Raw genomic sequence first — 23,228 nt, 5'->3', positions numbered from 1 at the left:
TTTTAGTTTGTAAGTGACAAATGAACAGGATAAAAACATGATGCCCAACCACAGCTCCAGTCACGAAGCAGGAGAACAGAAAAAAATAGAAGCAGAACCACACAAAACTGTAAAAAGTATAATAATAATAATGCCTTCTAAGTTGTGATAGGTCCGCAAACAGCCCAGCTATTGTCAAAGTGTTGACAATTATTTTACTTGAATTATTAGGTTTTTTTTCAGATACAGAGAAACAAACAAAAGGACAAAAACAAGGAGAGAGAAAATTGATTAAACCTATTACAAATGGAGGCGAAGACGGCAACTAAATTTTACAGCAATGACACAAAATACTGTGAAAGTATAAAACGACCAAAAGAAAGAGAGAGGTCTCACAGAGAGGCAGAGAGGAGCAACAAAGTACAAAGGAACAAAAATATGCAAACATATGACCACTTAAATATGATACTGAAATAAAACCCTTCAAAGAGGCACAGAAAATTAACCTCAAAGAAAAACAAAATTACAAAAGAGGGAAAACAAATTGCAAAGAAAGAAAATATTAGAAACAACAAAATGACCAAAAGGCATAAAAAAATAATAAAACAAAAAGAAAAATGGGTATAAAAGAACTACTGAGAAGAAGAAAACTAACGAAGATGCAAAATAAATAAAAAGAGCTTTATGTCGTCAGTCAGTCATTTTCTATACCGCTTATTCCATAGTGGGTCGCGGGGGAGCTGGTGCCTATCTCCAGCAGTCTATGGGCGAGAGGCAGGGTACACCCTGGACAGGTTGCCAGTCCATCACAGGGCAACACACAAACAACCAAGCACACACTCATTCATACACCTAAGGGCAATTTAGAGAGACCAATTAACCTAACAGGCATGTTTTTGGACTGTGGGAGGAAGCCGGAGTACCCGGTGAGAACCCACGCGATTTATATGTCGTATAAAAATTGTAAATGTAAAAAAATTTGTTGACCACAAAAGATCGAATGCACCAAGAAATTTAACAAAAACGAAACAGTAAAAAAATGAAAGCTCAAAAAATGCAAAGGTACACAAAGGAGACTAAGCTGGTGCTTAATATATCCTGCGGTCAAAAATTACACAAAGAACCTAAAGAACTTCACTAAAAAGAAATGAAAGTGAAAATCAAAGCTAGATCTTAGGCTGGCAAAAACGCAAACCTGCACATTTTTGTTCTTTTAGAAACAAACGATATTTTTCAGCTCTCTTTAAAATGTAAAGCGACACTGATGATTGCTGATGGGTTTTAATTAGCGTGTCTATTAATAATATTTGTTATGACCTCATATTAATCATCCTCATCATCACTGTCAGTCATTATCATCATCACCTTTGACATCCCCCTCCTCCTCATCCACCCCATTAACAAAATGGCTGTGGCAGCGGCTGCCTCTGCGCATGCTCACAACACACCTCCGGCAGGTATGTGCGCTTGTACGGACTCTCCCGGTTAATCAGACTCCAGCATGAGGAGGCAGCAGGTTCGTGGAGACACCCACTGATCCGAGGTTACTTTACCGACGCTCGACGGTCAGACTCGTCCGCAGCAGCTCGGAGACTCCGAGCGGTGCCAGAATCGGATCCGGATCAAACTTTGTGATTTTTGTTTACGCGCTGAGGCGGAGGAGACAGGAAACTTCAGCCGCTCCCGCAGGAGCTCCAATCTGGAATTTACGCACAGCTGGTGCGCACAGGCCAACTGTCTGGAAGAGTTATGGGGGAACTGGGAATCTGAACCCCAATAGTCCGAGAGACTGGACTAACTGGACGCGAATATTTAAATATCTTCTTCATCCTCTCAGCTTCAGGTGCTCACCATGTTCCAGCACAGCAGTAACAAGAAATGCTTCACCATAGAGTCTCTGGTGGGGAAAGAGGCGAGCAGTCACAGCAGCGGCGGCGGCAGCTCCGGGGATGAACCCATCCGTCCCACTGCGCTCCGCTTCCCGGACTCTCTGCACCCGGCTTCAGCCACCGGGGTCTTCGGTTCCTGCTTCCATGGGGGCAGCAGGAGGACATTGTTCTCTGCCGGGCCGGACATGATGCTGCAGGAGACCGGGACGCATACGCAGAGCCCCGGCGGGCTGCCGCTGCACCCGCTGCAGATCCCCCCGCAGAGCTTCTTCAGCCCGCAGCATCGGGACGCGCTCAGCTTCTACCCCTGGGTGCTGCGGAGCCGCTTCCTAGGACACCGCTTCCAAGGTGAGCCGAGGGCGACCCGCTGCTGCCTCTCACAACTTTTCCTCCTTCATATTGAGTTTGTCAATGCTTTATCGCTGTTGATATTTTAAGATTTATCCACTCACTAAAATAAACTTTCCTTGCAGGCTGTCATTTGCGCGCTTTAACATTTCATGTGCGCAGATTAAAGCTAAGTTTGTTGCGTTTCATATTCTACAATTTATAAAAAAATGTTCTCTTTCCCACAGAATTAAACGTCTCTCTCTTCTTTCCTAAACTGGAGTGTTTTCTTGGCTTTATTGTAAAGAATGAATGTGAATGGCGTTCACCATTACAGCTGCACCATCCGTTATTGTTATTAATATTTATTTTATTGGAGATGGTTTTGTTTTTTTCATTCAAATAATTTCTTTGTTGTTTGTGGTCGAAAGCAGCGTGAACACTTTCAGAGTGGTGAAGTGCAGCAGCTCAGAAGTTCAGAATAAGATAAGATTTTCACCAAATGACGATTTAAATGCATTTTATTAAAAATCTAAACAATCAATACGTTTTAACCTTAAAACAACACAAATTAAGAAATATTATAAAACAGCTAACATAATTATTTACGTAAAACAATGGATTGATATAATTCAAGATAAAACTGCTAAAATGAAGGCAAATGCCTTGATTTGTTGGTTTATACAGATCTTAAAATAATAAAAAAGTTAATTTCGAATATTAGAAAAAAGAAAACACACGAAACCACAAAACTAAGAAACAAAAACAGCAAACAAAAGGAAAAGTAAATACATCTTATTTGAATTAAATTCAAAAAGTTTTTCAAATTCTTTTCTAAAAATAAAATGTGATCGATTTGATAGTATTGTACATAAGAATCAATTTGATAAGTTTATACAGAATTTTTTCTTTACGAGTTTTCGTTTTAGAAAAAAAAAAAAACAAGTAAATGAAAATCACGACAGGACTGAATTCTCTTCAGCTGTCGCTTTAAAATCATAAGAGTTTGAACAAAATTTCCTGACATGCCGTGAACCCATCTCACACCTGCGTCGTGTTGTTGATTGTTATTGTTTGTTTATGAGGAGGCAGCTTTTCTGTTTTTGATGAACTTTTTTAATTCAAAAATTTTGAAGTGATTTTTTTTTAATAACATGTGAAGAACTCTGGCACATATATTCGTGTAAAATGCTTAGAATGCTTAGACAGAATGTCAGAGCAAATAAATCAAAACTTAAATCTACTTGAAGAAAACAAACACCTGCCATATATATATATATATATATATATATATATATATATATATATATATATATATATATATATATATATATATATATATATATATATATACGAGCAGTTTATTATACCACAATTAAGTTGTTATTCAAATTGCTTCTCTGTTAAAATTAAATTTTTATGAAAGCAATCTATGATTTTATTCTAAAAGCAATTCTTAGTAAAGTTGCCACATTTTAAAGTGAATGTACTGTTTTGTTTTCTTTAAAAAAATTTGGAGTTTAATAATAAGATATAAAAAGCAAGATTGGTAAATATGTATACATTTCAAAAAGCAGTCATTCACCTAGTGAAGACACAACACAAATAAAATATCAGATTTTAAATGAATGCATTTTGGAAATATTTATAAATACTCTTTAAATTTTAATAATAATATATTTAATATTTTATTTGAAACAAAAGACATCAATTTTGTGTTTTTTTTTTTTTTTTTTGGCGGCCTATATAAAGCAAGCATACAGAAAATGATCTTTTATGTCATCAGCCTTTTTTTAGCTGTTAAAATGAATAAATTCTGGTATGTCAGGCTGCAACATACTCACATAAAAGATTGAGTCAATTTAGTAATTTTTTTCACCTTTTTTTAGAAGATTTTTTGAAAGGTCTTTGTAAAGTTAACACTTTCCGAGGATCTGTTGCTTATCAAATCTGAATTGAAAAGTTTATTTTTTCAATAGGAATTTTCAAATATTTTAAAGAAGTTGAAGATGATTAGTAAGTTTACATTATCATTTTAGGTGTTTTAAAAGTATAGGCAGGCAGATATTAAAATTTATGAAGGGACTATAGCTTTTCTGTTTCCTTTAACATTTGTACTGTATAATATATTTGTCTCACAGTAAAATATATCAGATATGTAGTCTGTTAACTTGAGCTTTGCAACACGTTTGACTGATGAGGGATCGATCTGTAATGACAGCCAAAAACTACCTTCAGCAGAAATAAAGCTGTTCTCAGCTGTCAGCTTGAGGAGTTTCTGTTACCTGTCTCGGTCCCACTCAGGTAGTCGTGTTAACCCTTCTTTATTCTCCTCCTCTTCCTTTGTCTGCTGCACCTCCTCTCATGCAGACACATTTTTCTTCACTATGTGGTGGCAGTTGACAGCCTCACTTCTGCAGCTCCTGTCTCTGTGGCTCCAACTTATCACTGGGAACCGATTAAATGTCCTTGTCTTTGTTTCTGTTTGATATGAAACAGTCACTAAATATAAAATCACGTGACATACTACAGCTTTTATTTAGCAGAAACTAAATCAAAATAGAAAATCAATGTGTAGAAATTCACCCCTCTCATCATCTAAACATGATAAAACCACCTTTACAGCAATAAGTCTATGGATTCATCTTCTAAATGACTATCTGGCATTCACATGGTTTTGCAGGAATTTTGTCCCTGTCTTCTTTCCAGCATTGTTTCAGTTCATTGATCTTTGCACAGCTTTGTGGGGCTTTGATTCTTTTCTTTCTCTTGTAGTTTGCTGCTGTGTTTTACACCATTGTCCTGTTGTTGACTCAGTTTGGAAGGAGCATTAGCTGTCAGACAGGAAGCCTCATATTTGATATACAGAGGAGTTCACTTTTAGGTTAATGACTGCAAGATGCCCAGGTCCTGTGGTTGCAAAACAAGCCCAAATCATTACCCTTCCACTGCCGTGCCTAACAGTTGATTCACTTTTAGTCTTTACTAATTGACTTGCCCTGTCATGAGTTTTAACATTTAACATGCTAACTTAGACCTGCAGAGTCTGAGATGAAGCTCTTGTGTATTTTGTTATTGATTGATGGACTTCAAATTGTTAAGAAATGGTCTTAATACTCTTATTACCAGTTTGATGGATAGAGTTGCTTCTCTAAGGCCATAGATGATATCTTTCTGTTTTCACATTATGTTAGCTCACTTCTGTGTGCTAGAAAGCAGCAAACTGCCTAAAACCCTTGATAATTCTGTTTATGGTCAGCTAATAAATGCATTTGACCAGCAGCACCTGGCTGCTATTTTCCCTCTTGAATCATATGGAAGCAGCACTTACAGCTTCTACATTTTAAATCAGTTTTTCCCAAAAAATAATGTAGGATGTGTGATGTCATGTTGTTTAGTGAGGATCAGTTATACCTTCCTACATTTTCAAGATATTTTGTCAGATTTTATTTACAATCTGGTAAACCGCTTTAAATAGCTCACTTTATCCGTTTTGCTTGTGGTTTTAGAGAAAAGTGCCTTTGGGTTTGGATGCTAGAACATAAGGATAATGATAACTTTAGAAAGTACCTTCAAGGAAATAAAAGTTGCATTGTAATTGTAAGCAATGCATAAACAGCCATAGTTGTGTTTGTTTTAGGAAATTGGCCCTATTGTGTGCCTTTAATGCAAAGAAAACTACAGTAATATTCATTGTTAAATGAAGTTCGGCAAGGCAGGGCAAGTTTATTTGAATGGCACATTTCAGCTACAACACTATTAAATGTGCTTTACATAATGCAAACATAAAAAGACAAAACATGTAGAAAAAAGTACATTGCAGTGGCATAAAAAAAAGGATATTAATGAAAGATTGGACTACAGACTGAGACTAATGATGTTTTAGTTAACAGTTTAAATAGAACAAGGCAAATCTAAACAAATGGGTTTTTACCTTGATTTAAAAGAACTCAAGGATTCACCATTTTTGTGGTTTTCTGGAAGTTTGTCCCAGATTAGCAGAGCATAAGAACTGAATGCTGCTTCTCCATGTTTGGTTCTGATTCTGGATGCACAGTAGACTCAAACCAAAAGCCCTGAGTATTCTGGAAGGTTGATACAACAACACATTTTTTATGTATTTTGGTGCTAAGCCACTCAGTGATTTATAAACTAACAGAAGTATTTTAAAGTCTATTCTCTGAGGCATAGGGAGCTACTGTAAGGATTTTAGTACTGAGGTGATGTGAGGATGCGGGTGTTCTGGATCAGCTGCAGCTGTCTGACTTTTTAGGAAGACCTACGAAGTCACTGTTGCAGTAATCAATTCAGCTAAAGATAAATGCATGGATGAGTTTTTGCAGATAACCCATGATGACAGAGTCAATGTACCAAAGCTTGATTTTATGTTGTTTGTTGCTAAATCATTGCTACAACTGCTTAATTTGTCTGCTCCAACTAAGAATTAAGGTTTTAAATGAGGACAGATAAGGCGTTTTTGACCAATACTGATCTACCAGTTTCTTTGGGGTCTCACCTGTCAATACTGATTTAGTCAATTTCAATGACTATAACACTTAAAGCAGAGAATAGAAACAGGCTGTAGGTTATTTAATAGAGGTAGAAGTTTCAAATCTAAATTAAGCAAATACAAGATATGCGTCAGAGCATATGTTTTGTCCCTAAACTCTATGTTATGGAGTGCTTAGTTTTTAGGCATTTTACAAACTGAAAAGAAATCAGATATTTTGCTACTTGACCTTCTGATCAGCAGAAGGAAGGAAAATTTGGTCCAATTCTGATCTCTGGGTGATTGTTTTTGTTCAATAACTTATACTTTTATTAAGATAACAGTAAACATGTCAGAAAAATGTAATCAAAAGTATGTTTCATTGTAACAGTTTTAGTTTAATTGCCTTAAGTGTGCATAAAGCTCAAAGGCAAACAGGTCGGATTTAGTTATGAAGGTTTTGGCTTTCCCCACTCTGCGCTCCATTTTCATCTTCTGCATCTTAAGCTGTACAGAAAGGCAAATGTTTAAATTTTGTGTCAGAACTATTACAGATAATATTTTACTACGTTAAAGACAGAAGTCATTGATGAGACATGAACCTGGTGATTACTGTGAGAACTTATTTGTGAAAAGGCCAGAAGCACCTGCTTCCTGTCCTGCAGGCTGTTAAAATGCAGCAGGGTTTAGTATGCAGCCAGATCAACTGCTTTATTTGATCAACACAATGCATCAACAAATTGTAGGGGTCCTGGGGTTATTGTTAAAGCTTCCAAGATGAAGAGCAAATGTGCTGTAAACTATTAAGCTAAAGAATATAAATGGCAATAAAGTTAATTCCCTAGAAATTTCTCCTGAAGTGTTTTCATTCTGATGCAGAGATGCCTTGTTGGTCTCTGACTGTCTGCTGATTCTTATCCTTATGTTCTGAATCTGTGAAGCTCAATTCAGATCCAACTGAGTATCAAGTTTCATGGCCTCCCGGTTTGCTTAATTCAAGAAGGCATACCGAGGAATCTTCTACAGGGAGCTTAATGCTTTGCTTTTTCCAACAAAAATCGATCTAAAACCCAATTTAACTGTTTGCCCTTTGTGCTGTACATCGGATCATCTTTAAATGTTTCTGAATCCTCAAAGTCATTCCCACTCTTTTGGATTTCTAGTTCTGATCTGATTTTTCACTCCATTTCCATATCAAAATCAAAATGTCCCTTAACTGCAACGATTAGCCGCTGCACAGTTAGCCTCAACTGGCCATGAACCTAAAACCCTTCAAACGTCTCCAGTTCCATTTTAACCGCTTTGATTAGAGTAAAACTGGAAGACGAGGAGGAAGCTAGCTATTAAATTCTGCAGCCTATCGTATACATTTTTTTGACTAGAGCAGTTGTTACATTAAAGTATCATTTGACACTGAACAGAAATATTTGCAAACCATGACAGCCATCAGTGACGACTCTGAATTTGCATGTGAAAAAGGTGGCTAACGCCAAATAAAAGGTGCCTAGATTATGCCGGCTGTCTGCCGGTCGTCATTGTCGCTCAGCCCGCTCTTTTGCGTAGACGTGACGGTGGCCACGGCTTCTTTTCAGCCGGCTAAAAAGAACCCAAGCACATATTTGTTTTTATGTAAAAATGTACTGACAGTTTTACGTGCGATTTCAATACACGGTCAGGAAAAATAAAAGCAGAAGCTGCGCGTCAGTTTGGAGCGAAGACACAAAGAGAAACCGTTTCAACGTCGCTGTCGCTCGTACTTTTCAACCACTTCGTCTCATAAACAAATGAGCTTCGTGTTTGTTCCAGAGGTGAAACTCACTTTAACACCTCAGTAAAATCACACAAACCGAAATGGAAAAATGCAGAAATGACCTGCATGGAAATAAAGTCAATTAGCATTTAAAGAGCATGTTTTCAGATAGCTTGAGTCGGCAAAGCTGAACCTGGTTGAAATGTTTTTCATTTGAGGTTTGTACATCAGAAAGTCGGCTTAAACCAAAACATTTGGTTAAAAAACAATTCAAAATGCCAAAAATATTTATTTGACAAAAAACTGCAAAAAAAAAAAGCTGACTTTGCAACTGATTTCCTTCTCTGTCTTTTCACCAGAGGCTTTTAATTTTCTGGACTTTTGAACTTTTTGCCAACCATGTCTCAGATTGAGATGCTGGCTGCAGATCTAATTTATAACATTTAAAAGAAATCATGTCTGGAGCTCCACTGGATTTATTTTCCATCAATACAGATGATGAGGAAACAGACTCCACAGCTTTCGGGTTTTTGTTCATTTGCATAAAAGCGGACAATAAAAGTGGACGTACATCTGCTGATTCATCTTCTCTAAACATCTTTCTTAAAGACAAATTATGTTAATCTTAAACTCAAAAAACTAAAATTTTGAAAGGTTTCACACATAAAACCTTCCCTCTGAGGTCCCATAATTATATCAGAACCCTTCTTGTTTCTGGTGCAGAAATGAAAGCCAGTAGAACACCTCAGTAAAATCAGATTAAAACAGGATCCAGAACCAGAACTCCAGAAGAGAATCCACACAAGTTTCTGCAGTTCTTCATTATGTTTGTTGACGAGCCTTTAAATTTTAGTCTGCAACTTGACTCCTAATTGAGATGCAAATGTCAGACAACGTGTTTGTTCAGATTAGGCAGAGCAAACAGACACACAGGCATGTCGCAACAACGGGACACTGCAGCTTCTGATTTGTGCTCAGTTTAGCAAAAAGAAAAAGAGAAAACCCTGAAGATGTTCAGTGTATGTTCAGAAAAGAAGAATTAGGTGAAATTATATGGAAAAGTGTTGCTTCCATGTTCACATTATCACAAAACAGGGAATAGGTAGAGACATCAATTAGTTTGAGTCGTGTACCTCGGACCAGTGTGGGCCTCAGAACCTTTAGACTTCTTTGTTTTCAGCTCCAGTTTTGTTTTGACGAAAAAGGACAACTGATTGCTAGAAAAATCCTTGCAGCTTGAAAAACAGGTTGATCTCAATATAATAATATCACTAAAAAGTGAATTTATACCAGTACTTAGAATTCAAAAGTGAAACTCTTACATACATTCATTACACACAGATTTATGTATTTTACGTGTTCATTTCTGTTAATTTTGATAATTATGACTTAAAGTTAATAAAATCCTTAAAATCAGTTTCTCAAAACATCATAATGTTGCATAAAACCAAGGAAAGAAAATATTTTTACAAACTGAAATGTCAGCCTAATTTCAGATAAGGATTTAAAACCCATAGGGGCCCCTGAGCGTTGAAGATCAAGGGCCCCTCTAAGAACTGATACCTGGGGACCCAGTTTTAACTAAGTTCATGTACAATGGTAAACCATAACACTTCAAATGCACCAGAAAGTTACTACCATCATGTTTATTGAACACTAAAGTGCCAGTTCATCTGATCAAGTTAAATCCCTTACATTAGAATCTATTCACTAAACACTTGTGGTAAAAATCCCTAAAAGTATTCCAACATGTGATTTGACTATATTCTGCCTAGCAATAAATACAGTCATTGTAAAAAGAAAGTAAACCCCTTTTAGATCCTATATTTTCACTTACTTTGTATGTATGTATCTAGAATTTTTGGGATGTTCTTATTTTTTCCACAAGATTTTTCAATTGTTGATCAGTCAGCTTGTGTCTCTGCAGTTTAATGATTGGGTCATTAGCCAGATTCTGTAGAACCCATTTCAGGTGTATTGGCCCAGGGACACAGTTGAAAGTTACATGGCAACAGTCTTAAAAGATGAGTCTTAGACTACTTTAAAAACTGCAATGTAGCTTTTATCACCACCCTTTTCCTTTCACCCAACTTTCCATTAATGTACTTATAATAGCCTTTTGTGGCTAACCATAATTTATTAATTCAGTCACTAAAATAAAAACATTTACAATTATATTGTAATTTATCGAGATCACACCTGATGATTTTCGATAATTAGCCCTGATGTCTACTTTTCAGGCTGCATGCAGGTTGCTCATTTGCCTGCAGACAAGACTGCTAAAAAATGCATTCCAACATTAATTCTCATCAGAAAATAAAAAGAGAGGATGTTAAGCTTCACTTGTAATGAGAAAAATATCAGTATCCAAGTTGGAACATGTAACTGGATTTTCAACATAATTTGCATGGGTAAATAAACTCTTTTTTATCGTGAACCTTAGTCTACTTTCTCATGATTTTTCATAATTTTATATTCCTTTAAAATAAAATTATTAAATTAAATATCTAGAGTTGAATTGTTTTTTTTGTTTGTTTGTTTTAGGAGAGGACAGCAGTCCAGAGAACCTGTTGCTTCATGGCCCATTCTCCAGGAAACCCAAACGGATTCGGACGGCCTTCTCGCCCTCTCAGCTGCTGCGCTTGGAGCGGGCCTTTGAAAAAAACCATTATGTGGTTGGAGCTGAGAGGAAGCAGCTGGCCAGTGGGCTGTGCTTGACCGAGACACAGGTAAGGCATCCTTGAAAATATGGGCGGAGGAGGAGGTGCAGGCATTGTGGGAACTTTTAGGTAAAATATTTCTTATAGTAAATACTGAGGTTAGTCAATAAAAGCTTACAGTACTGTGTTAAAATCTTGATGTAGCATATTTTCCTTAAAGCAGCCACATCTTTATTTGGTAATCTTTCAATTTGCAAATCAGTTCAACTTACTTAATCTTGCCTAAGGCACTACCTGAGCTTGCCTTCTACCTAAATACATATTTTAACAAACACAGTAATTAAGACACGTTTAGAAAATCCTTCAGATTGAAATTTCCCATTTGACCTTAAAAATTTATCTTTTTGATAGCAATCTCTGGTTTTAATCCTGGCTGATGGGATACTATTCTTATATTGTTACTGCTGGGAGTTGATCACCGTTTGCTGTCATAACCACTGACTGACCACTGGTTCTTAGTGAGGACTACAGGTCCTTCTCAAAATATTAGCATATTGTGATAAAGTTCATTATTTTCCATAATGTCATGATAAAAATTGAACATTCATATATTTTAGATTCATTGCACAATAACTGAAATATTTCAGGTCTTTTATTGTCTTAATACGGATGATTTTGGCATACAGCTCATGAAAACCCAAAATTCCTATCTCACAAAATTAGCATATCATTAAAAGGGTCTCCAAACGAGCTATGAACCTAATCATCTGAATCAACGAGTTAACTCTAAACACCTGCAAAAGATTCGTGAGGCCTTTAAAACTCCCAGCCTGGTTCATCACTCAAAACCCCAATCATGGGTAAGACTGCCGACCTGACTGCTGTCCAGAAGGCCACTATTGACACCCTCAAGCAAGAGGGTAAGACACAGAAAGAAATTTCTGAACGAATAGGCTGTTCCCAGAGTGCTGTATCAAGGCACCTCAGTGGGAAGTCTGTGGGAAGGAAAAAGTGTGGCAGAAAACGCTGCACAACGAGAAGAGGTGACCGGACCCTGAGGAAGATTGTGGAGAAGGGCCGATTCCAGACCTTGGGGGACCTGCGGAAGCAGTGGACTAAGTCTGGAGTAGAAACATCCAGAGCCACCGTGCACAGGCGTGTGCAGGAAATGGGCTACAGGTGCCGCATTCCCCAGACCTGGGCTACAAAGAAGCAGCACTGGACTGTTGCTCAGTGGTCCAAAGTACTTTTTTCGGATGAAAGCAAATTCTGCATGTCATTCGGAAATCAAGGTGCCAGAGTCTGGAGGAAGACTGGGGAGAAAGAAATGCCAAAATGCCAGAAGTCCAGTGTCAAGTACCCACAGTCAGTGATGGTCTGGGGTGCCGTGTCAGCTGCTGGTGTTGGTCCACTGTGTTTTATCAAGGGCAGGGTCAATGCAGCTAGCTATCAGGAGATTTTGGAGCACTTCATGCTTCCATCTGCTGAAAAGCTTTATGGAGATGAAGATTTCATTTTTCAGCACGACCTGGCACCTGCTCACAGTGCCAAAACCACTGGTAAATGGTTTACTGACCATGGTATCACTGTGCTCAGTTGGCCTGCCAACTCTCCTGACCTGAACCCCATAGAGAATCTGTGGGATATTGTGAAGAGAACGTTGAGAGACTCAAGACCCAACACTCTGGATGAGCTAAAGACCGCTATCGAAGCATCCTGGGCCTCCATAAGACCTCAGCAGTGCCACAGGCTGATTGCCTCCATGCCACGCCGCATTGAAGCAGTCATTTCTGCCAAAGGATTCCCGACCAAGTATTGAGTGCATAACTGTACATGATTATTTGAAGGTTGACGTTTTTTGTATTAAAAACACTTTTCTTTTATTGGTCGGATGAAATATGCTAATTTTGTGAGATAGGAATTTTGGGTTTTCATGAGCTGTATGCCAAAATCATCCGTATTAAGACAATAAAAGACCTGAAATATTTCAGTTAGTGTGCAATGAATCTAAAATATATGAATGTTAAATTTTCATCATGACATTATGGAAAATAATGAACTTTATCACAATATGCTAATATTTTGAGAAGGACCTGTATTTGGGGAGTTTCCTGATCACAAGTCCCAAATCTTACTGATGTGACCTCTGAGCCACTTCTTTGATATTTTTGCCTTGGGACATATTTGCTCCATCTTGCCTGAAAGTCCACAAATTATCAACACATTTATTCTGGATTGTTAGAAGTAGTTGGTCTCAGGGTGCATTTTGATATTCTTTGTTAATGGCAGTATTCCTCCCACACATGGATTATAGTAGGATGTTACACTTCTGACACCATAGTGCATTCATGGTAGCTCTCATCTTTTCTTCTCAAGATGTCCTGAATAATGAGAAGAAGAGTTCATCAGATAAATGACTTTGCACCATCTGCTGCAATCCATACTTGTACTTCCTGCAGAATTTCATACTGTTCTTCATATTATTCTTCGACAGAAATAGCATCTACAGGGGTTGGACAATGAAACTGAAACACCTGGTTTTAGACCACAATAATTTATTAGTATGGTGTAGGGCCTCCTTTTGCGGCCAATACAGCATCAATTCGTCTTGGGAATGACATATACAAGTCCTGCACAGTGGTCAGAGGGATTTTAAGCCATTCTTCTTACAGGATAGTGGCCAGGTCACTACGTGATACTGGTGGAGGAAAACATTTCCTGACTCGCTCCTCCAAAACACCCCAAAGTGGCTCAATAATATTTAGATCTGGTGACTGTGCAGGCCATGGGAGATGTTCAACTTCACTTTCATGTTCATCAAACCAATCTTTCACCAGTCTTGCTGTGTGTATTGGTGCATTGTCATTCTGATACACGGCACCGCCTTCAGGATACAATGTTTGAACCAATGGATGCACATGGTCCTCAAGAATGGTTCGGTAGTCCATCTAGCACAAGTATTGGGCCAAGGGAATGCCATGATATGGCAGCCCAAACCATCACTGATCCACCCCCACGCTTCACTCTGGGCATGCAACAGTCTGGGTGGTACGCTTCTTTGGGGCTTCTCCACACCGTAACTCTCCCGGATGTGGGGAAAACAGTAAAGGTGGACTCATCAGAGAACAATACATGTTTCACATTGTCCACAGCCCAAGATTTGCGCTCCTTGCACCATTGAAACCGACGTTGGGCATTGGCATGAGTGACCAAAGATTTGGCTATAGCAGCCCGGCCGTGTATATTGACCCTGTGGAGCTCCGGACGGACAGTTCTGGTGGAAACAGGAGAGTTGAGGTGCACATTTAATTCTGCCGTGATTTGGGCAGCCGTGGTTTTATGTTTTTTGGATACAATCCGGGTTAGCACCCGATCATCCCTTTCAAACAGCTTCCTCTTGCGTCCACAGTTAATCATGTTGGATGTGGTTCGTCCTTCTTGGTGGTGTGCTGACATTACCCTGGATACTGTGGCTCTTGATACATCACAAAGACTTGCTGTCTTGGTCACAGATGCACCAGCAAGACGTGCACCAACAATTTGTCCTCTTTTGAACTCTGGTATGTCACCCATAATGTTGTGTGCATTTCAATATTTTGGGCAAAACTGTGCTCTTACCCTGCTAATTGAACCTTCACACTCTGCTCTTACTGGTGCAATGTGCAATCAATGAAGACTGGCTACCAGGCTGGTCTAATTTAGCCATGAAACCTCCCACACTAAAATGACAGGTGTTTCAGTTTCATTGTCCAACCCCTGTAGCTGCCAATGTTCAGTTAGCTCTGCACTGGTGGTAACATGATTCTTTGGTACCCTCTTCAGGAGGAGAGGGTCCTAGAGCATGCTGGTGCCTCTTAGATATTCTAAGGTGTCATTGCAACTGAACTGAATTAATTAATCTATTTGCTGAAGCTGGAGAGTTTACAAGGAACAAAATTTGTGTCTCTACATAAACGTTTGTGGATGACTGAAAAATAGAAAATAAACAGATCCACTTACTTTAAAACAAACAAAAAACAAAGCTAATCAGTGTAAGATGTGATTTTAACCACTCAGACTAAACTAGATCTAGTCTCTTGTTTATTTGTATCAAACCACAGAAAGCCAATGTGGCATATATACACTTTGCTACCAATGTCTGTTGATGCATATTCAGTGCATACCTAAAACCATATAGGAAACACTTTGCTGCCATCTAGTGGTTGGAGTTATGCCAAATTGTGCCTATTAGTTAATTCACATACTAAATAACTCAACGTATATCTATTTTGTGTTGGTCCGGGTTCAAATGACCTAAATTTACTTAATTTGCTATCTGTTTCAAAGCAAAAATAATAATTTTTTTATACATAATTGAAAATATATTTTGGCAATAAAGAGTTTAAAATTTTCATCTTTTTCTTTATCATTAATTTTCTTCATTAAAGTGTTGACAAACTGTGCTTGTTTATGAATTTGTCAGGATTTAACCCAAACCTGCTGCCTTGCTCAGTGGCATTTTTAGTTGTGATGTCAGTTTGTGTTCTTAGGGTCTGAGGAATACTGAGTCGGCAATTAGTCAGCAAAATCCTTTTCTCAGGACGGTGTTTGTCATTAAGTTGGCGTGGAGTTCGACTCCTGACGCCAGTGACACAACGTGACTCATAAATTATGAGCTCATTTCACAACAACAGACAGGAAGAGAGGGATGCAGCTCTGCCAGTCAGCTGCCAGCAGCGGTTATTAATCACTCATAAATTACAGCTTTGTGCAATCAGAACGTCTTTACAGGCAGTAATGATCGAGTGATCAACGTTCCTGTGGGACATCTCAGGCTGGCATGCAAATAAACTCCAATAAAACTTTATTGTTACTGCTGGGGGCCACGAGGGGCCTCGCAGAAAAAAAGTGACTCAGGTCTTATATAGATCTAAATCTATATGTGTATTAATGTATTAATCAAACTTGAGTGTTGAAGCAAAATGATATAAAACAGTTCTCGGTGGTTCTCTACGTCCTTCAGAATGGATAGGTCCCTCTACTCTCTCCTCAAATAAAAATACTTTTTAGAGCAAATGGATCACTGCAAAGTGCTCACCAATTAGGTTTCTCCCTGACATTCTTCACAGCAGAGAGATGCTCTCCTTCATGCTCAGAACATTCTAGATGTTAGCAGCACATTTTCGTTTCAGATGTATGAGGTACACCACATTGCACCACACCTCATTCCACAAAATGCCACAGCTCTTTCAGATTGTATCATCGGTGTCATGCCATGGGTAATTTGTCTGTGCTGGGATGTTTTCATGACCTTGTGTGATTTGAAATCTTTCCTTTATTTGTGGCAGGTTGGGCTGCATGATGGACCAGTGGGTAGCACTGTTGTCCACCATGTTGAAGCAAGAAGGTCCCATCTGTGTTCCAAACGCAACACAGCTGGGATTTTCAACATCATGTTAGTGTCAATTGGCCCCTCTAAGCTGTCCTTTGGTGTGAGTGATTGTGTGCATGGTTGTGTATCTCTATGTTGCTATGTGATTGACTGGAAACCTGTCCAGGGTGTACCCTGCCTTACATCCACTAACCACTAGAGATAGGAACCTGGGCCCTTGGAAATGAATTAAGCAGGTATAGAAATGTGAGGGTTTCTGGACCTTCATCATCAGTTTGTAACCTTGCTATGGAAAAGAAACACCACCAAAATGTTAATCAATTAATTCACGTTATTAGAGAATGGAAGTGAATAGATGTTCTGCACAGAACCTCAACCACATACGTTCTAGTTCCTTCCTCGTCTGGCAGGCCTGACAATCATCAGAACAAGTGCTTCTTGTTTAGCATCCAGAGAGTAGATGAAAAACAGCTGAGCATGTTGTGGTACATATGGCCACATATGGAGTGAAAAGGTTGTTACAGCTGGAAAGAGTGTTGCAATAACTCACACAACATGCTGTCAGCGTAGTGAGGCTGTAGCTCTGGTATGAGGCTGTCATATTGAGTACAACTTGAAGTTTTTTAAATTACAAAGCATGCCAGCGTGGATGGGCTTTACATCATGTGTTCCCCCGTGGTTCTGAGCAGCAGAGGTTTGTCAGTTGGGTAATCCTTCTCAAATCAAACCCAGCCAGCTTTTATTAAAGTATCAAACAAATAATACAAACTTTCAAAATCATGATCCATATTTATCCAAATAATCAGTTTGTGTTTTTTAGCTATACTGACATTACATTACAGAAACATTCAACTAATAAATCCAGCGATAAAAGCAGGTAATGATTTCTCTTCAATTTTCCATTTGAACTAATGATGAACATTAAAAGACTGGATAAATGTTTCCCATCAGAAAAATCCACAGAATGTTGTTTCTTCTTGTCATTCCTGTGTTTTCCTTCACTGTAAAGAAGCTTTACTTTGATTCCTCAGTATAATTTGTGGTAAACCTATCCAAAGTTTGGAGGTAACTCGAGCATCCATCGTGTGGATCCAAAGCCTGCAGCTTTGGATAGATTGCGCAACACGACTTCGGAGCCAGCTCGGCAAGTTTAAACAGCTCCGTGTGTCATGGTCATGTTTTACCATTGAACAGGTCTTAAATCACTGAGCAGCTCTCACACATTCGTTCCTATCAGTGACAGCATCACAGCTTGTTGTGTTTGTGGCTAGTAGCTGTGTGAAGGTTTCCAAATGGCTTGTCATTGTTCTTAGTCGTGTTTGCAGTTGGTGGAGACAGCTTCTGTGCTTTAACTACCCAAAACAATGTGGGTTCAGTTTTTTTCACTTTATTTTGTAACAGATTCTAATCAGATTGTAAATAATTAGGATCAATTATTTGGAACTGGGAATTAATTAAAACGGGTTTCATGTCTGTAAATCATTTTAGAAAATATTTATCTTAAGATCTGAGCCTAATTTATTTACCTGCCTGGATTCCTAACAACAGCCTTTGGATCCTTAGATCTAAACTGCTGGGACAGCTCTGGAAAATATCAAAATCTTTATACCTACAACCATTGAAATCTTCCCTGTTTCCAAACTACTGATAACTGACAGTAACAGCTTCAAAGTTCGGACCGCTCTTTTTATAAAATCCTGCAGAGTTGAAGATTTTCATTAGAAACTATTTGGGAATTTGGAAAGGTGGAGGAGAAAGTGGAAGCATGTTTAACCCAAATTATTTACCACAATGTAAAAACAACATTTTTTTTCATCTTGGTTGGTCTTAAAACCAAAAACAACACATGACAAACAGACCTGCAACATTTTTTATAAAAAAAAAGTATTAAGTAAAAATACATCCCAGTATATCATCCCAAAATACATCCCGATATTATCAGACAGATGGGTAGCAACAGCTTCTTATTATTCCTCGGTGATGTTGGACCTTGTCAGGACTGATCATTAACCTTACACTCATCAACATTAAAAGTTAATAACTCCGAACAAATGGTCTGGTTTGCATGTAATTTAGTTCACATGTAGACCAGTTGTAGCTCTGTAAATAATCACATCCACAAGGAGCTGACACATCTAGAGCGGCGCCAGAGAAACATAATTAGTGGTATCACAAAGCATCCAACAGTCATAATGAATGAATGTTGATCAGCAGACACAGAGGATGCCTCATTAGAAAGCATAACCAGCACCTGATGGGCTGGAACAACGACCGCACTGTTGGATTGCATGAGGTTGTTTATTTTTTTATTGCGCAACTGCAGAGAGCAAGAGAACCTTGACTGAAGTTGAAAGGGAATTTGTTGCCACAGATCCATTCAACTTTTTATTGATGATGGGTCAGACAGACATTTGAATAGTCACTTTGGATTGTTCGGTTTAGGAAAGCACAAACATTAAGGATAAGTGAACATTTGAAACATTTATAAACCTTGTATCTTTATGTGGCTCTGTGTGTCTGTGTGTGCAGGTGAAGGTATGGTTTCAGAACCGCAGGACGAAGCACAAGCGTCAGAAGTTGGAGGAAGAGTCTCCTGAGGCTCAGCAGAAGAGAAAAGGCAGCCAACATGTCAGCCGCTGGAGAGCAGCGACACAGCAGCCTGGCAGTGAGGACGTGGACGTCATCAGCGACGACTAAACTACATCGCTGCATAGTCTCACACACACATGAAAGACATCAGGACACTTGGAGAGTCGGACCAGAGCTGAAACTGCTTTTAGGTTGACATTAAACTTTAAGATGAAATGAGTCCATCCATCCATGAAGCCCAAGATTAGTGTGAAACATCTTTATCTAAAGTTTAGTTCAAGCGAAACAACAGCTGAGCAGCCAGTGTTCAAATCCTGAGCTTTAGAGTGTTTCCCATCCAGCGAGCATACACCAACACTGCTGCAAGCTTGATTCATGTTGAAGTTCAGGCACAGATTTTTAGATCTCCCCTAGTTGTCCAAATATTTCTCACATTTATCTTGTATCTTTGTCATTGCTGTTTCTGCCACTGCATGAAACAGAAGACTCTTGCAGATAAACCTTTGATAAATATTAGTGCTGCTTAGATTTCTGAATGTTTCAGCACTGGGAATAATTGCTTCAGTTTAAACTTTTTCAGCCTGCACAGATGCATTTTCCTGCGTGTTCGGAATACAAATCAGAATTCACTCAACAAATCTGCATCATTCAGCACAAAAAAAGATAAGTTAAATTGAAACAAAAAAGTCTAAGCAGCAGTCTTGGTTTTTTTTTAAACAAAATTTACTCACTTGTTTTGCTCTGTAATGTTTAGGCTTTCTGAGTCTCATCGAACACAAGAGTCTTTTAAGGATGATTACAAAACTGCTAATCTGATGAACAAGTCTGTTTTTTTTTTACTTCTGCTTGGAAGAGTAACATAAGACTGTCAATTGAAAAGATATCTTTAGATTGTTATACTTCATTTGTCCAAATGAAAAAAAAAAGTAAGTAAATATGTTTAAAAAGGTAACTGAGCCCTGCTTTGTCAGGCACAGTGGCCGCTAAAAAAATGAGTCCAAAACAAAGTTTTACCTAATTTTTCACAGCAACATTACACACACAGTCACACACACACACACACACACTGCAGAGTAACACTGAACACACACATGGACACACTCACATCTATATAGAAGCTGAAAGCTTTTATTTCTATGGACTGATGGATGGAGAATGAACTTTACTGTTCTGGACAATGAAAAAGGAAAAGAAGAACCGAAGGTTGTTTTTCATAGGACTAAAAGTAAACTTTGTGTCAGATTTGGACTGGCAGGGTTTTGATGCTTCCAAGAGGCAGAAGAGACTGAAAACCTGACTCTGGTTCTAGTGCCAAACAAAGACCGTGTCTACAAAATTAAACAAAAAATAAAGACATTTGAAGCTGCTGGGCTGCAGGTTTCTGAACCGTCTCACAGGAACTCTGAGAGAAACGATGTTCAATCAGCAGAGAGGAAGGAACCTTCTTGGAGTCTGTTCAGATTTGTCTGTAAGATTCTTTACAATCCAGACTAAAGGTCTCTGGGACGATGCTGCTTCCAGAATCCACAAGCAGAAAGATTATGAATCTATGGTTCTGCTCTCAACTTTCAATAAGGAATGATTAGCTACTGCCGATTAGAGCTTTACTCAAACATATATACAATAAATTCTGCTAAAAGGTTTTGTACGTTTAATCTTTCCTATCCTGTTTTTCCGTGTGCAGTTAAATTAAAGCTGATGGAAAAAGTATGGACTCCTGAACAAAGACCTTACAAGGATATAAGAAGCCAGTCAGAAGATGGATGGTCTCTGCAGGGTCTTGGTCAGGTCTTTGGAGAGATGTTAAGAAGCAGTGAGATCCCTTAATATACATGATAGAGCATGACAGTTCCCTGAGGGTTTTGAGGATGCACAAAATCTCCTTGGTGCAATGGTCAATCAATGTGTGGACAGCACACCGCGGTTCTGGGTAGAAGGGATCCAAAAGCACTGTCGATAGTGCCCTGACCGGTCTTGGCCCGGGGTAGTAGGATCATTGTAGGAGGGTGCTGCTTATGTATACAGCATGGTGAGCTCTCAGAAGTGGGTCTCATGTACTACTTAGTACCTAGTAAGACAGAACCTCTGCTTGCACTGAAGGAGGTTCTCCAAATTTACTGCAATCCAACCACTTTCTTAAAAGCTGTAAAAAGCATAAACGGGTCTTCATTTCTTGTGAAATGGAAACTAAAATGGATCTGCGCAAACTTGTATGGAATATATTGAGCATCGCTGACAGATGACTTTTCAGTAACATTCACTCTAAACCCTAAACTGAAGGAACCTGGTATCTCTTCTCAGTGTTGACTCAGCTGTTAATGTCTGAAAGCAAAACCAGCGCTGAGGTCATATCTCAGGCCTGCTGTTACGTCCCGTTTTGTAATCCTCATGATTCTTCACGTTGCTTTACTGAAAATTATTTCTGCAGCTTCTGTTTTCCTCATGAACACCAACAGAAACAAATCTGAAATATCGATCTTTGTTTGAGGGCAAATCTGACATTTATGAAAGTTATGCAGGAAAATACAGCTTTTCATTTCTAACACAGCCGCAGCACGTACAGAAACCAGCAGGATCCTAGATCAGTTAGTTTTTATTGGAAAGAATGTTGGTATTTATGTAAAAACTGGATGAAAAAGTATTCTATGCATCTAATGTGTGTATATAATGATGATAATATTATTAACGATGACGATTTGTGTCTGTTTGATCTCTCTGCATCAGTTCATCGGTTTGTTTCTTCCCTCTGGACAGATTTACCTCATCCTCTCCTCATGTAGCACTTCTTCTTCTACTACTACTTAGTCAGATCTATTTTTTCATTGTTTTAGGACCAAGTGCACTAACTGTACAACCCGTCTCCTCTGAGGTGAGAAAAGGAGCGTTGTACTCCCTGTGCTCAGTTTGGAGAAAAAAAAGAAATAAAAGAAATGCAATTAAAAGTAGTTTTTTTTTTTTTTGGTTTGTTTATGAACTTGGGATTTAATTCATTTTAAAAAGTTTTCAACTTGTTTTTCTTGGGGTTAATTTCCTGTGCTTTATTTATTGATGAATGGAGTGATTCACAATGTTTAATATAAAAACAACTCAACAACACCATCGTTTTCAATTAAAAAATAAATAAAAACATGTTTTCTCTTTAAAATGTTGTACTCATTATTTATATTTTAACCAATATGTAATTCTTATGCAATTTTATTTTAATTTATAACAATCAACTATTTTGAATTTTGATATTCTTTTTTATAACCCTTTTGCGATCGATTTTAAACTAACTAATTCAGCTATTATATCACAGTTTAGCTCTTTTAGGCAGATAAATGAACGTTTCTAACACCGCAATTCCGAAATAATAGTTCATATTAATATAAACTTTAAAATTTGAATAAAATTATTATTCTAATTAAAATTTAAGAAAAAGTCTGTATGTTAGGCTAATATTTGTATCTCCAACATTGACAAAGGAGGCTTTGGGTGTCAACAAACCAACAATGGTAAACAAAGAAATGTTTTCTTAAGCGACATGAATAATGTTTTACTCCATGTGTGGAAGTCAAACGGAGCTAATAACCGTTAGAGGAAGCAGCGGCTGTTTATTTCCCCCGCAGGACGCAGCTGATCAGCGGCAGCTGCAGCGCTTCACGGCCTGGTGTCCCGCTCCACCTGCAGCCGGCGGCCTGCGGCCTCTGTCGGCCTCAGCAAACCTCCGCCCGCCGGACGGATCCAGGAGGTGACACAGCCATCCTTGCGGTGGTAGCCTATTTAGTCCGTCTTTGGTACTGAGACTTTGTTGTTTGGATACGGATGATTTTTAAACAAAATACAAAATGTCATAAAAACGTTCGATCTTCTAGCGGAATCATTATACTAATTAATGATAGTGCATCAGTAGCTCCTCATAAAATCAAAAGAGAAAATTTCTGCCTTCCTCCTCCGAGGTTTAGCGAAGGCATCATGAAGAAAGGGAATAAACATCGAGAGGCCAGATGAGCCTCTCAGATCTGAAACGATCACTTAATTTAGTCCAACAGACGACACAGCATGTAGACTAACAAGGTCGGCTTTGTTCACAGTTTTTTGTGTGTGCATCTGGAAAGGCTTGTAAAGGTTCGGCCAGACAGATGTCACTAATGGTTTAGTTATGTATTTTGGAACTTAAAGTGGGGCTCCGATT

General features: G+C 38.4%; 1 protein-coding gene across 1 annotated transcript; it reads left to right on the top strand.

Annotated features, from left to right (window-relative positions):
- Positions 1–1,393: 1,393 nt before the first annotated feature.
- emx3 (empty spiracles homeobox 3) lies at positions 1,394–19,640 on the top strand. The gene is made up of 3 exons (XM_047352785.1): positions 1,394–2,216; positions 10,979–11,163; positions 18,995–19,640. The coding sequence occupies exons 1-3, from the start codon at positions 1,832–1,834 to the stop codon at positions 19,160–19,162; spliced, it is 738 nt and encodes a 245-aa protein (XP_047208741.1). The 5' UTR covers positions 1,394–1,831; the 3' UTR covers positions 19,163–19,640.
- Positions 19,641–23,228: the final 3,588 nt, after the last annotated feature.

The sequence above is a fragment of the Girardinichthys multiradiatus genome, chromosome 23, assembly GCF_021462225.1.
Source record: "Girardinichthys multiradiatus isolate DD_20200921_A chromosome 23, DD_fGirMul_XY1, whole genome shotgun sequence".
NCBI classification, from domain to species: domain Eukaryota; kingdom Metazoa; phylum Chordata; class Actinopteri; order Cyprinodontiformes; family Goodeidae; genus Girardinichthys; species Girardinichthys multiradiatus.
This window is presented reverse-complemented; position numbering and strand designations above follow the sequence as displayed.